At 42.1% G+C, this 14,773-nt stretch overlaps 1 protein-coding gene across 2 annotated transcripts in view; it reads left to right on the top strand.

Moving 5' to 3' along the window:
* The window catches only part of LOC110490170 (copine-8), a 117,049-nt gene that overhangs the window by 35,637 nt on the left and 66,639 nt on the right, over nt 1–14,773 (top strand). For both annotated transcript variants that reach the window (XM_021563392.2, XM_021563391.2), the window contains exons 2-4: nt 3,581–3,621; nt 9,214–9,260; nt 9,819–9,922. In XM_021563392.2, coding sequence (XP_021419067.1) covers nt 3,581–3,621; nt 9,214–9,260; nt 9,819–9,922 — 192 coding nt within the window. The remainder of the gene's footprint in view (nt 1–3,580; nt 3,622–9,213; nt 9,261–9,818; nt 9,923–14,773) is intronic.

The following is a 14,773-nucleotide window of genomic DNA, read 5'->3' as shown; positions in this document are numbered from 1 at the left end:
ATAGCCTACCTGGCTGGCATGAAAATGAACCATGGGAAAAGCGTCCTCCATTCACTGTTTAAGTGCATAGATGACATGTATTTTAAGAACAGTATTTTCCTGCTAATTCATTGCATTTTGGAACATTGGCGCTTATAGCCTACTACCGGGTGCGCATTGCTGTGCTAATAATGTGAAGGAGTAGCCAAATAGTTTATCAACATTTTAAGCTAAATGTTCTGATCTGTTGCTTTTAAAATATGGTATTAATTTGAGATCTATCGCAACCCACAACTGTCCCAACTTTTTTCAAATCATCATTAGTCGCAACATGCAGCCTTCGACTGTATTAAACATTTAAACATATAGCCCAACGTTTGAATCACAACTGAAGTTGCATAAATAACTAAATGAAGCATATAGGAAGACTTGTTTCTTTTGTTAACTGCTCAACACAGAATAGCTGCATGTACACACTCCCTCGGAAATCGTTTGGAGAAAATATCCTTTCTATTTTATTCAGCTATGTTCAATTGTATTCTTCATAAAATAATCCCTACGGAATTCTAGGTAAGTCTTGTCTGCTAAATTAACTAATGTAGCCGACAGCATAGCCAGATCAGAGCCTAACATAAGGACAACTGTCTAAAATAAATAATGGATTTGTTGTGATGGTGTGGGCTATATTAAATAGATTTGTTCGACTTTTTCCAAATGTAGATGTTCCAAAGGTCTGCATCAGTGGCTTGTAGGATATGAGTGGAAGCCCGGATATGCTAAATGTGTTTGTTAATTAACGGTCAAATACCGTGAGACCAACAGTTATTTGCTGGACAATCACCGACTGACAAAATGTCATGCCCGACACAGCCCTAATGCTGACGCACGCGCACACACACACACAGACAGGGGGAACCCAGGGGCCCATTACACATGGCGAGGACCAAAGGGCCAGTAACCAGCCAACACAGTCTGGCTAAAATATTTATCTCCTGCTATGAGGAAGGAAACCTGTTTTTAAAATGCTGTCACGACTGTGCAGACCATACTATAGACTCTGCAGCTTTTAGATTCTATAAGACATGCGCACACACACACACACACACACACACACACACACACACACTCACTGACAAAGTGAGAGAGTCAGTGAGCAACACGGGTAACAGGAAACAGGAACGGATGGACACTGAAAGATCAGTGTTCCCTCCTGTCCTACAGCAGTCCAAAGCCTCTGCTGATCCCTGGGCTTTAATGGAATAAAGTGGAACATGTAAGCATTTTCTGACCTTTCATCACCTTTATACAGCTCAGTAAGTGTCAGGGATAGTTCAATGGGACATGAACCAGCAGGTCAGAAGGAGAGAAGGGTAGTTCTCTCATACCCTTTTTTTTTTCAATTTCCACCTAAAATGACATACCCAAAACTAACTGCCTGTCGCTCAGGCATTCAGATAGGAGTCTAAGTGTAATTTAGATGTTGGCCACCAGATGGCAGCAGTGTGTGTGTTAAGTTTCATACTGAGCCAATAAAGAATTACATTACCAGACAATATTTTGTATCGAGTCTGCCAGGAGTTTGCCCAAAATGTGCCAAATTGGTCAACTGATACATTTTTAAGTACATTACTATAGAGAATATACAAAAATGCTATGGTAATAAAACATTTAAGTGTATACACTCCCAGGAATGTCTTACATGATAGATGATTATCTTCCCTACAGAAAATACACTAACCTTCACACATCTAACTAGCCGGGCGGGGTCGGTGTGGGGCCAGAGATCGCAGGGGTTCAAACTGTAGAACCCAGTTCTTACATTTGAATATAAAAATTTATTTTATCGAACGGAAATGGTCGTTGTTATCTCTGGGACCCTCAGGGTGACAAATCAGAGCACGATTACTGAAATCAAGTACATTATTTACCTACAGAGGTGAATGTGTCAAACCAGTTGCCTTGATAAGTGTTTTGTTGTGCACTCTCCTCAGACAATAGCATGGTATTGTTTCACAGCAATAGCTACTGTAAATTGGACACTGCACTTAGATTAACACGAATGTAAGCTTTCTGCCCATATAAGACATGTCTATGTCCCGGAAAGTTGGCTGTTGTATACTACATTCTCTAGTCACATTAGTGCACGTTTGCAACAACCCTCCTGGTTTAGGGACACCGATCCCGTAGAGGTTAACGTTTCCAAGCCATGGCAGAGGAGTCACTTACTGTATCTCATCTCTCGTTCCCTCACTCCATCCATCACCCCATCCCTTCATCCAATCCTGATCTCATAGGATGAATGGTCTGTGTCGGAATCACTCCAGCGAATTCACTAAAGAATAGCTTCGTTATATTAGCGGTAACTGTATTCCCCAAATCCCCTGATTTCAATGAGTCATAATCTTCCCGGCCCTGTTTATTTAACAAATATTCTCCAACGTATAAGTGCTCAATGACTTGTGTAAGAATTGTCATTGGCTGTGGAGTTAGAATTTAAAGGCGGGGTGGGGTTTAAGGCTATTTTGTTTGGAAATGAGTCATTGATTCCAGTGGGGTTTGAAGGTGTTCATGCGTTGTGTGTAGGTAGGGGCTTAAGGGTAGTTTGTCTGTTTTAATGTAAATGTACTACTGATTCTCTAGGGGGTTGGAAGGCGGCCCCATCCAAAGGGGAGGTGCACTGGAGGTGTTCTTGATCACTGATGATGACTTCATTATAAACCCCCTCCTGAGTATCATGATATAGAAGGTGTTACCGATCATAATGGATGGGGCTTTTAAACAGCACTGGCTGTGTGCTGCCTCTCTCTCTCTCTTACCTTTTTCCTCTGTCTGCTAATAAGCCTGACGAGCGAGACCCACTCCGCTCTGTAACGGCTGCTACAGCAAAGCCTCGTCTACAGGCCTCATCTCCTAGCCAATCAGAGCATGACGCTCATGTCTCTCTTCCCAAATGGTACCCCTTTAATAGTGTACTATTAAATCACATTGTATTGGTCACATACACATGGTTAGCAGATGTTATTGCGAGTGTAGCGAAATGCTTGTGCTTCTAGTTCCGACAATGCAGAAATATCTCACAAGTAATCTAACAATTCCACAAAAAAGTCCTAATACACACAAATCTAAGTAAAGGAATGGAATAAGAATATGTACATATAAATATATGGATGAGCAATGACAGAGCAGCATAGGCAAGATGCAATAGATGGTATAAAATACAGTATATACATATGAGATGAGTAATGCAAGATATGTAAACATCCTTAAAGTATCATTATTAAAGTGACTAGTGATCCATTTGTTAAAGCGGCCAACGATTTCAAGTCTGTATGTAGGCAGCAGCCCTCTCTGTGTTCGCGATGGCTTTTTAACAGTCTGATGGCCTTGAGATAGAAGCTGTTTTTTACATTAGGGAATAGGTTGCCATTTGAGATGCAATCCCGTCTGTCATCCTGTATCTATCCCCAACGGTGTTCCCTGCCTTAACTAACGACAGCCTTAATGAGCCAATCAGCGCCTCATTGTGTTTAACGAAGCAGCGTGGTGTGAGTTTTGACTTATTCACACCTCGCTCCCTCCTGTTTTGTTTTTCTCTTCACAGAAATCTGCTGGACATGGACACCTTTTCCAAATCAGACCCAAGTAAGATCACCATGGTTTTCTCTTTTTATTTGTTTGTTTCACAATGTCACTGTTAATACCTGTTCCGTATCAGCGTTTCTGCATAAATGGTGAGTGTGCCTGGGGGGCTTCCTGAAGCTCTACTCTCCTGAAACATCTCCAACAAGCTTTTGTATCCTGTTCAGCAGGATTGGGGTCAATTCCATTTCAATTTGTCAATTCAGAAAGTTTACCAAATTCCAATAACAATTCAAATTCTTCCTCCTTGAAAAGCTATGAAGAGGAATGGACTTTCGGTGTGCTTCCCTGAATTGAAACAGAATTGACCCCAACCCTGCTGTTCAATCATTTAACACCTCTCTATGCCCTAAGCCAAGACCTAATCTGTCTTAACCCATCCTCACACTCCCTATCCAACCTCCTCGCTCTGTCTGGGCCCGGTTTCCCAAAATCATCATTAGAGCTTTTCGTATGAGCATTGGTACCCATATACGTACCCATATACGGGGTGAAAATGGCAGATTTGGGCACTGATAAGCCCCTAAATTGGAACGACATCCAAACTCGGGCTTTGCGTTGTACGAGTTTTGACTAATAGCCGTTCTGAACCTGAGCACTGCACGCAACAAGAACTTGCCCCCATCCCTCCTGTTAATTGGGAAACTTGTGCAAATTCTTTGTTGTCTGAGTGAGGGAACTCAATGCATTTTGAAAGATAAGACGTTGACGATTATAACAATACCGCTTGGATGTCATGTAATTAAGTGTGTGCACTTCCCATATGAGCCTATGTCTGTTGTAAAGAAAATTAGCTGCGGAACACGCAACTGAATGCACACATGACTCCTTTCTATGCGTACCAAAATTAGGATCTGTTTCTCTGAATTGCCGTTTCAAAGCCTTAGAGCCAATTTATGCTAGATCCGAAAATGTGGTCGGCGGTGCCATATGGATGGTGTGACGCAATCGCGTAGCCTCTGGAGGCAGGCAGAGGCCAATTTGAGCTCCGTACCGCATCGCCGTGCACCTCCTCAAATTTTGTAACAATGGGGAGGGCTTCATATAGCTTACGCATTGACATGATTGGTTGACGGTAGGTGGGGGCAGGAGGTCCTGTACAAACAACAAACTAATTTCCTTGACAACTTCCTTCACAACAGCTTTGCGCTGCTCCGCGAAGTGCAAGAAGTATGAATGCCCTGACTTCTGCAGAGGCCATATCATCGTAAATGCTGCACGGATTGATCATGCAGTGCCTTTTATAACTTAGCTAGTCATGTTGGCAATAGAACAAGCTTTCAAATGATGCCCACCTGACCCTGATAGTGATTTTATAATGGGCAGATTTTGGATTGTGTAAACAACAACAACAACAATACTTGTGTGATGATGGGGATGCAGGGTAGTGTTCCAAGCAAAACAGCTACAAGTGTATAAAGCCACTTATAGTTGAAGAATCTTCTTTGAGTCATAAAGGTGCATTGAAATGACTTAGGAACTGTGCACACTTTGGAGAGGTGTGTGTGTGGCCATTTGGAAACACCAATTTAGTCCTCGAACTCAAATCTTTGTCATGGCTTTATTTTATGTTGCACCTACCCCACATTTTTCAGGAATGTTCTTCTAATCTTACTGAATGCGTCCAGAGTATTTCCAGATTTCGTAATCAACAAATGTGGCGAAAAGTACAATAAATAAAAAATGCACATAAAATGTACAGTGTAATGTTTGGATTCAGGCTTGTGTCAGGTAAGCTGTTGTGGAGATTATAGTCAAATTATTAGCTCAAACTGTTCCCTTTCAATTACTATGCCCTATCCATTTAGGCCAATTCCCGCTCATGTAAAGGGTTAAATCGCAAAGCTGTTTCCCAAAACGTTAAAACATTTGTTATTTACTAACCGCTTCAGACCACTCGTAGAACGGCTAAGTGCGCCGTTGGATGCGTTTTTGCCCTTCCGCGTCACTTTGTACACACAAGATCTCCGCCAAACTTAGAATCAAGATGTTTGTCTGTCTCTCTCTGACCGCTGATAACTTCAGAACGGAATCGAATACAAAGTTGCCAATTGTTACACGAACTAAGGATAAAAAGGGGCTTCAAATGAAACCCGAGGGTGACTGCATTAAACGATCAATACAGTAGGCCTATAGGCTACAAACAGGCCTGCACAAAACATTAAGAACACCTTCCTAAGATTGAGTTCCACCCCTTTTGCCCTACAAAATGCATTGTGTGTCATTATTGTTTCAAGGCTTAAAAATCCTTCTTTAACCCGTCTCCTCCCCTTCATCCTCTCTGACTTTGAAGTGGATTTAACAAGTGACATCAAATAAGGGATCATAGCGTTCACCTGGATTCACCTGGTCAGTCTGTCATGGAAAGAGCATATGTTCCTAATGTTTTGCACACTGTATTTCTATTGAAATCAATTTCATGTTCAATCAATTGAGCTCTATTTTGCTAATTGTACGGCTATATAGTGTCTGTAATTCTTGCCTCAAAATATTTAATGATGAGCAACAACGTGCGCATTATAAGCCACGCCCACATTTGCAGCCGTAGGCGCCGATATCTCTCTAGGAGCTGCTCGGTCGTCAGTATTGTGAAATTATGGGGAAAAGCTGATCCGAGGGCAACGCTGCCTTCTCTTTTTAGGCCCCATCACAATCGACACAGGCTCCAACAACGCACTTGGTGAACAGAGCCAATGCCTTTTCAATGGGAGTCATTTTTCGTCCGATGAATGGCATTGACAACGACGACGATTCTCTTGCAAATGTCTTAGGATGGCTACAACTCATGTACGTTAGTGTGCCATACAACAGGGGTTACACACAGGTGCGAGTCGCTCCCTACTTCTTTAGACGTATTTTATTGATTTATTTTTACAGTAGTTGTGAGAATTCGGGCTGTATCACATCTGGCCGTGATTGGAAGTCCCATTGGGCGGCGCACAATTGGCCCAGCGTTGTCCGCGTTTGGCCGGGGTAGGACGTCGTTGTAAATAATTTGTTCTTAACTGACCTGTCTAGTTAAAGAAAATAAAACATAGTTCTCCACCATACCTAGGCCCTTCCTCCAGGCTTAGCTCCTCTTATTTGAGTTTGAGTTATTTTTTTACAGGGACAGTGCACATTTTGTAATCAATGTTTCAGTAAAAGTGACGGTTTTAGCCAGCTGGCTAATTACCGACAATAGTCCCTGGGCAGGTTATTAAAAACGATAGCAATAACAACACAGACAAACAATGAGCAGTGAGACCATGTGGAGAAACATAGGATAAAGCAACAGGCCGCACGCCGACCGAGCAACAGCACAATCAACAAAACAAATGACATAAAAGCAACAGTTTCCACACCTCACAAGCTACAGATAACATGGAAAGTGGCAATACACACTTACGGATTATGTTCACAAGTCTGATTATCTTTTTAGCCATGTCTTTGTGTTTTTAGTGAAGGTGCGATAGGTGGTGCAGTTGTGTGTGTCTGATGGCAGTGTGTTCCAGACATGGGAAGCTCTCGCCGAGAAAGCAGATTGACTAAACATCAACCAAGTGTTTCCTTAGTGGTTTGGATGATCTGGAGGGTCACGGGAAACACATGTACATGAATAAGGCTTTGGGAATACCACGCTGCTTGAATGTTGTTAATATCGGAGTGATGTTATTGATGTCAAATTGAAATGTTATTGGTCGAATACAACCAAGACTTTACAGTGAAACGCTTACTTACAAGACGTTCCCAACAGCGCAGAGTTAAAAAGGAAGACAAATGTTTGCTGAATAAAGAAGGAAATAGTAACATAATTGAAACAAAAACAATGAGTACCAGTCAATGTGCAGGGGTACGAAGTAGTTGAGGTAATACAGTATGTCCATCTGGGTAGGGGTAAAATTGACTGGGCAATCGGGATATATAATAAACAGAGTAGCAGCAGCGTATTTGGAGTGTGTGTGTTAGTTTATGTAGTGTGTGTGTGTGTGTGTTGGAGTTTCAGTGTAGTATGTGTGGGTAGAGTCAAGTGAGTGTGCATAGAGCCAGTGCAAGAGAGTTAGTGCAAAAAATAAATAACGATAAATAAAAACATATTAAAGGTGGTCTGTGTGATGTATGTATCTATCAGTGGAGGCTGCTGAGGGGAGGAGGGCTCAAAATGAGGCATGGAGTCGATGGAATGCTATCAAACACATCAAAGATGTGGTTGACTCCATTCCATTCCAGACATTATTATGAGTCCTCCTCCCCTCAGCAGCCTCCATTGGTATGCATGTATGTTATTATGTCATATTTTACCGATTTGAATCACTGTGTATTAATAAGTCATGTGGTTATTGTTTTTTTGTGTTTGTGGCACTGTTGCCTTCTCTCTCTTTCTCTCTTGCTCTTTCTCTCTCTGGTTAGAATGTCTGACACATGCTCTTCATCGTTCTGTTTTTCTTTTCTTTCAGGCCTTTTGTCTGCTTGTCCGCTTTTTCTGCCTGTCTTGACATTCTTATATTCCACTAGCCTTGCATGAATTTCTGTAAGTTTATTTATTTTTCTTCCCGTTCTTGATGTATGTCTCATGACGTGAGCACAACACACACACACACACACACACACACACACACACATTCCTGTACTTGATATCAGTGTCAAACTTGTCATCAACATTGTTTTGATGCTGATCTCTATATATTCAGCATTTCTAAATTCTGTCTCTTAGTCTCCCCCCTCCTCTCCCCTCCAAAAACTCCAGCCCAAAAAATAGAAACCGGTCGTCTTCCTTGTCACGCCGCGCTAGTCAGTGACTCCACTCGTATGTCACGAGTCATATTCTCAAGGCAGATTTATTCATATTCCGGTATGGGATCTGTGGCGAAGATTAGGGAGAAGGAGGCTTTGTGACTAATGATGATAGGCTTGTGATGATGAGCCTGGTCCAGGGCCATAAACATTCATGTAAGGAGGCACTTGTGCTGAGTGGCCGTCTTAATCATACTGAGTGTTGCTGCTCAAGTCTCCCAGCATTAAGCTGCTTCAGTGGGCAGCGAGAGGGCAAGGCCAGGGGACAGGGGAGGGATAGGGGGACGACTCTGGCCTTTTCTTCTTAGGTCTCAGGTGAGACTTAAAGGTCGTATAAAAATAGAAACAGGTTTGGACGTGCCTTTTGAAAATGAAGGGAGAAGGAGAGAAATGGAGCGCTAGTGGGAGTGAGGCAGAGACAGGAGAGCGAGCGAGAGAGAGAGAGAGAGAGAGAGAGGGGGACAAAGGCTCATCTTATGTTCGCTACATTCCTCTCTTCCCTCTCTCTGGAAGAGGCATATGAACAGAGGCTGATTGGCTTCAACTCTCCTTTGAAGCCTGTTGAGTAAGTGATTAAGTGTGTGTGGTGTGTGTGTGTCACTAACTCAACAGGAGCTTATTATGCCTTGCATTCTCAAAGCCCTACTGAAATAAGTGCACAAGGAATGAGCTCAGTTTTCTTCCCACTAGAGCATTATGTTGTTGTTGATAAACCATTCCTCCTATGTCTGTAACCCTGTAATGCATTTTCCTCACACTCAACAGGTCACGCAGGGTCCCCTGTTTAACCTGGTTCTTCTGTGTTTCTCCCTCTTCATCTAGTATGCGTTCTGTACACACAAGGCATCAGCAATAAGGAGTGGAGAGAGGTAAGTCCCCTTCAGTTAGCCTACACAGTACACCAGAGACTGAATTGAAAAGGGCCTGATATTCAACATGATCTTAGGCACTCAAAACGTCAATATTTATACAAGTAAATGATGAAATGAATCCTCAACCCAATCATAGATTCCCCATCTCTGAATATTTTCTCCTATGATTAATAATACTGAAATATCAGACCCATATAACTCCTATAGATAGCGGTGTTAGGTTTCTCTGCATGTACTACTCTGTCTGTGTCCCAAATGGCACCCTATTTCCTGGTCAAACGTAGTGCACTATGTATGAAATAGGGTACCATTTGGGAGGCAATCCTCTGACATCAGTAATGTCAGTCTCAAGTAATGAATTCTCAATATTTTATACATTTATTTATTTGGAATTGAGATGCACCATCAAATTTTTAGAGCGCTGTCAATTAATTTCTCTCTCCATTAGAAATCAATTGTGTGTCACGAATGTGGTCTGTCAAATACCCGCATTAAATTGAAGGAAATATCTTGCATGCTTTTGACCCTCAACCTTTTCATCCTCTCTCTCTCAAGTTTGGAAGGACAGAGGTGATTGAAAACACTCTCAACCCGGAGTTTGTTCGAAAATTCATCTTGGATTATTTCTTTGAGGAACGACAGAATCTGAGATTTGACCTGTAAGTCAAACTAAATATTTGTATGTGCCTCTGTATTTTTCACTTCCTTTGTGTAGTTGTGTATATTAAAGAGTGTATCTACAGTGTGCATTGTCAGTATGGATTGGGGTCCCTGCCTAGTGTCCTGTCAGTGTGTGTGTTTGCAATCTTGTGTGTGCGTGTGTGCAGCCTTGTGTGTGTGTATTTGTGTATCGGTGTCCCTCCTTGTCATCCTGTCAGAGTAGGTATTTAAATCTCTCTCTGACATGCGAGGGATCAAGAGGTCGCGTGGGCACTCTCTCGCCGATACGAGAGAGAAAATAAAGGTGTGTGTGTGTGGGCCCATTGTCATGAAACTGAAAACCAACTAGGACCTGTGAATTAATACGGTAAAAGCCACATTCCTTTACTGAGAGAGACACCGCTAACTGAATACACACAACTAATTGAATGATACACATCTCTCTATTTACACGAATAGCATAATTTATTCTATTTGAATTGGTCTGACTGGGACTGTTATATACATACATACATACATACATACATACATACATACATACATACATACATACATACACACACAAAGTACAGTTGAAGTCAGAGGTTTACATACACCTTCGCCAACTACATTTAAACTCAGTTTTTCACAATTCCTGACATTTAATCCTAGTAAAAATCCCCTGTCTCAGGTCAGTTAGGATCACCACTTTATTTTAAGAATGTGAAATGTCAGAATAATAGTAGAGTGATTTATTTTCAGCTTTTATTTCTTTCATCACATTCCCAGTGGGTCAGAAGTTTACATACACCCATTAGTATTTGGTAGCATTGTCTTTAAATTGTTTAACTTGGGTCAAATGTTTTGGGTAGCCTTCCACAAGCTTCCCACAATAAGTTGACTGAATTTTGGCCCATTCCTCCTGACAGAGCCGGTGTAACCTAACTGAGTCAGGTTTGTAGGCCTCCTTGCTTGCACACACTTTTTCAGTTCTGCCCACACATTTTTCTATAGGATTGAGGTCAGGGCTTTGTGATGGTCACTCCAATACCTTGACTTTGTTGTCCTTAAACCATTTTGACACAACTTTGGAAGTATGCTTGGGGTCATTGTCCATTTGGAAGATCCATTTGCGACCAAGCTTTAACTTCCTGACTGATGTCTGGAGATGTTGCTTCAATATATCCACATCATTTTCCTCCCCCATGATGCCATCTATTTTGTGAAGTGCACAAGCCCCTCCTGCAGCAAAGCACAACATGATGCTGCCACCCCTGAGCTTCACGGTTGGGAGGGTGTTCTTCGGCTTGCAAGCCTCCCCCTTTTTCCTCCAAACATAACGATGGTCATTATGGCCAAACAATTTTATTTATATTTCATCAGACCAGAGGACATTTCTCCAAAAAGTACGATCTTTGTCCCCATGTGCAGTTGCAAACTGTAGTCTGGCTTTTTTATGGAGGTTTTGGAGCAGTGGCTTCTTCCTTGCTGAGAGGCCTTTCAGGTTATGTCCATATAGGACTCGTTTTACTGTGGATATTGATACTTTTGTACCTGTTTCCTCCAGCATCTTCACAAGGTCCTTTGCTGTTGTTCTGGGATTGATTTGCACTTTTTGCACCAAAGTACGTTCACCTCTAGGAGGCAGAACGCGTCTTCTTCCAGAGCGGTATGACGGCTGCGCGGTCCCATGGTGTTTATACTTGCGTATTATTGTTTGTACAGATGAACGTGGCACCTTCAGGCATTTGGAAATTGCTCCCAAGGATGAACCAGACTTGTGGAGGTCTACAATTTATTTTCTGAGGTCTTGGCTTGATTTCTTTTGATTTTACCATGATGTCAAGCAAAGAGGCACTGAGTTTGAAGGTAGGTCTTGAAATATATCCACAGGTACACCTCCAATTGACTCAAATGATGGCTTTAGAAGCTTCTGATAGGCTAATTGACATGACATCATTTTCTTGAATTTTCCAAGCTGTTTAAAAGGCACAGTCAACTTAGTGTATTTAAACTTCTGACCCACTGGAATTGTGATACAGTGAATTATAAGTGAAATAATCTCTGTAAACAATTGTTGCACAAAGTAGATGTCCTAACCGACTTGCCAAAACTATAGTTTGTTAACAAGAAATTTGTGGAGTGGTTGAAAAACGAGTTTTAATGACTCCAACCTAAATGTATATAAACTTCTGACATCAACTGTATGTGGACACCTCTCCACATTAATCGATTTGGTTATTTCAGCCACACTGTTGACGCATGTCTAGGCGCAACAACGGCTCAGCTGTGAAGTGGTAGGCCACACAAGCTCACAGACCGGGACTGCTGAGTGCTTAAGCGCGTAGTGTGTAAAAATCTGTCCTCATTTGCAACACTGTGTTCGTCGGGAGCTTCATGAAATGGGTTTCCATGGCCGAGCAACTGTACGCACCATGTGCAATGCCAAACGTTGGTTGGAGTAGTGTAAAGCTAGGCGCCATTGGTCTCAGGAGCAGTGGAAATGCCTTCTCTGGAGTGATGAATCACGCTTCACCATCTTGCAGTCTGATGGACAAATCTGCGTTTGGCGGATACCAGGAGAACGCTACCTGCCCCAATTCATAGTGCCAATTGTAAAGTTCAGTGGAGGAGGAATTATGGTCTGGGCTTTTTTTCATGGTTTTGGCTAGGCCCTTTACTTCCAGTGATGGGAAATCTTAACACTACAGCATAAAATGACATTCTAGACGATTCTGTTTTTCCAACTTTATGGCAACAGTTTGGGGAAGGCCCTTTCCTGTTTCAGCATGAAAATGCCCCCATGCACAAAGCGGGATCCATACAGAAATGGTTAATCGAGATCGGTGTGGAAGAACTTGATTGGCCTATATTGAGCCCTGACCTCATCTTTGGGATGAATTGAAATGCCAACTGCGAGCCAGGCTTAATCACCCAACATTAGTTCCTGACCTCACTAATGCTCTTGTGGCTGAATAGAAGCAAGTCCTCCAGCAACGTTCCAACGCCTGGTGGAAAGCCTTCCCAGAAGAGTGGAGGCTGTTATAGCAGCAAAGGGGGACCAACTCTATATTAATGCCCATGATTTTGGAATGAGAGGTTCGACAAGCAGGTGTCCACATACTCTTGGTCATGTAGTGTACATCTCTACTGATTCGTTTGTGTGTGTAATGATGACGTTGTGACTCACAATTCTCTCACTCTAATGAGGGGGACAGGAGTTTTTTATTTATATATATATATATATACATATATACATACATACATACATACATACATACATACATACATACATACATACATACATACATACATACATACATACATACATACATACATACATACATACATACATACATACATACATACATACATATACACACACATACATATACACACACACAGAGTCGTGGAGGCAGGACTACACAACGGGCTATAAATAGACTAGGGAGCCCTAATGTAATTCAGCCAGGTGGAGGGAGTGTAAATGGAGTGTGAGTGAGAGAGGAAAAGCTTATGTGTTAAGGGGAGTCCTTGTGTTCTTTTTTGCTGTGTGTAATATGCGGTAGGCTATATATTGTATAAAGGCATAAACATGATCTTAAATCAGTGTTCTTTTCAGGCTTGGGCTCATATGCAGTATAGGCCTATGCAGATGCATAAGCTCTAATATGCTTATGAATATTTTGAATGAATCATCACCTTTAGAAAAGGCTTTGAAACAACGAACATGTTTTCCACTCAGTTTCAATCTGTTGTTGATCTTCTTTCTTGTTGATCATTTCAAATTGATCATCACAGGGAGGTGAGTTTTTTTTAAAAGCACATACTGTTTTAGTGATGCGTTTGATTTGATTTTCCATAGCATTTGCATTGATGTCAGAGTGATTAGAGGGACAATGGAGCCCTGAGTACCAGCCCATTAGAGACCCGATGGTCGTTAGCCAGTCGGGTACTACCAACGCATGTCCAGAGTAAATAAAAGCAGATTACCGTGACTTCGCAGTCACATAGAATAAAACTGCGGTCATGACTCATGACTGCCAGTGTGGAGGTAATACGGCAACAGCCCTGCGCACACCCGCACGCACGCAAACACGCACACACACATACTGTACATCACGGAGAAACAATGTACACAAATATGCGCACGCACACACGTGGTAGTCTGTGTTTGTGTGTGTGTGATTTAGGTGTTGTGGGACAGTTTTGGCAGCTGAATAAAGGCAATACACTTGCCTTGTGGTGTGTGTCTCAAGAAATTCTGTTTTCATGAATGTAAGTGATCTGTTCAATGGAATAGAACATCAGAGCTGCTGTGCCTCCAGTGCCTTGTGAGTTACACAACAAACATCCCAGAGCTCATTCTGACAATTCACCATCCCATCTCCCTGACAGTGGCAGTATGCCACATAATCTGTCCTGCTTGCTAGACGGGGAGAGTGTGTCTGTGTGTGTTAGGGGAGGCTGGCACAGGACTAGAGCCCAGAGAACCACGAGTATCACACGGAGAGAGATATTCCCTCTCATCTCCCATCAACAGAATCTGAGCCTACTGGTTGTTTGATGTGTGTAATTGAGTAAGGCCATCCTGTAGAGACAACATGGACATAGATGATAGTGGATGAAAACACGGGCCTGTTTGAATACACCATTTCCCCTCGGGCACACATACTGTTGTCTGTCAACAGAATGATGTCTATTTCTGGCCTATGTGATCGTGGGGAGGTGGTGTTCCAATATGTGATTATTGTTCTATTACATATTATTGTTCTAATATGTAATATGTTCTATGGCTGACGACGTATGGCAGTGTTGCTCATCCTTGTTGTTAAAGCTCCAGTGAGGGATATGGGAAGCTATTCAATGGT

The sequence above is a fragment of the Oncorhynchus mykiss genome, chromosome 15 (assembly GCF_013265735.2).
Source record: "Oncorhynchus mykiss isolate Arlee chromosome 15, USDA_OmykA_1.1, whole genome shotgun sequence".
NCBI lineage: Eukaryota > Metazoa > Chordata > Actinopteri > Salmoniformes > Salmonidae > Oncorhynchus > Oncorhynchus mykiss.
Note: the sequence above shows the minus strand (reverse complement) of the source record. Positions and strands in the feature narration are given on the sequence as shown.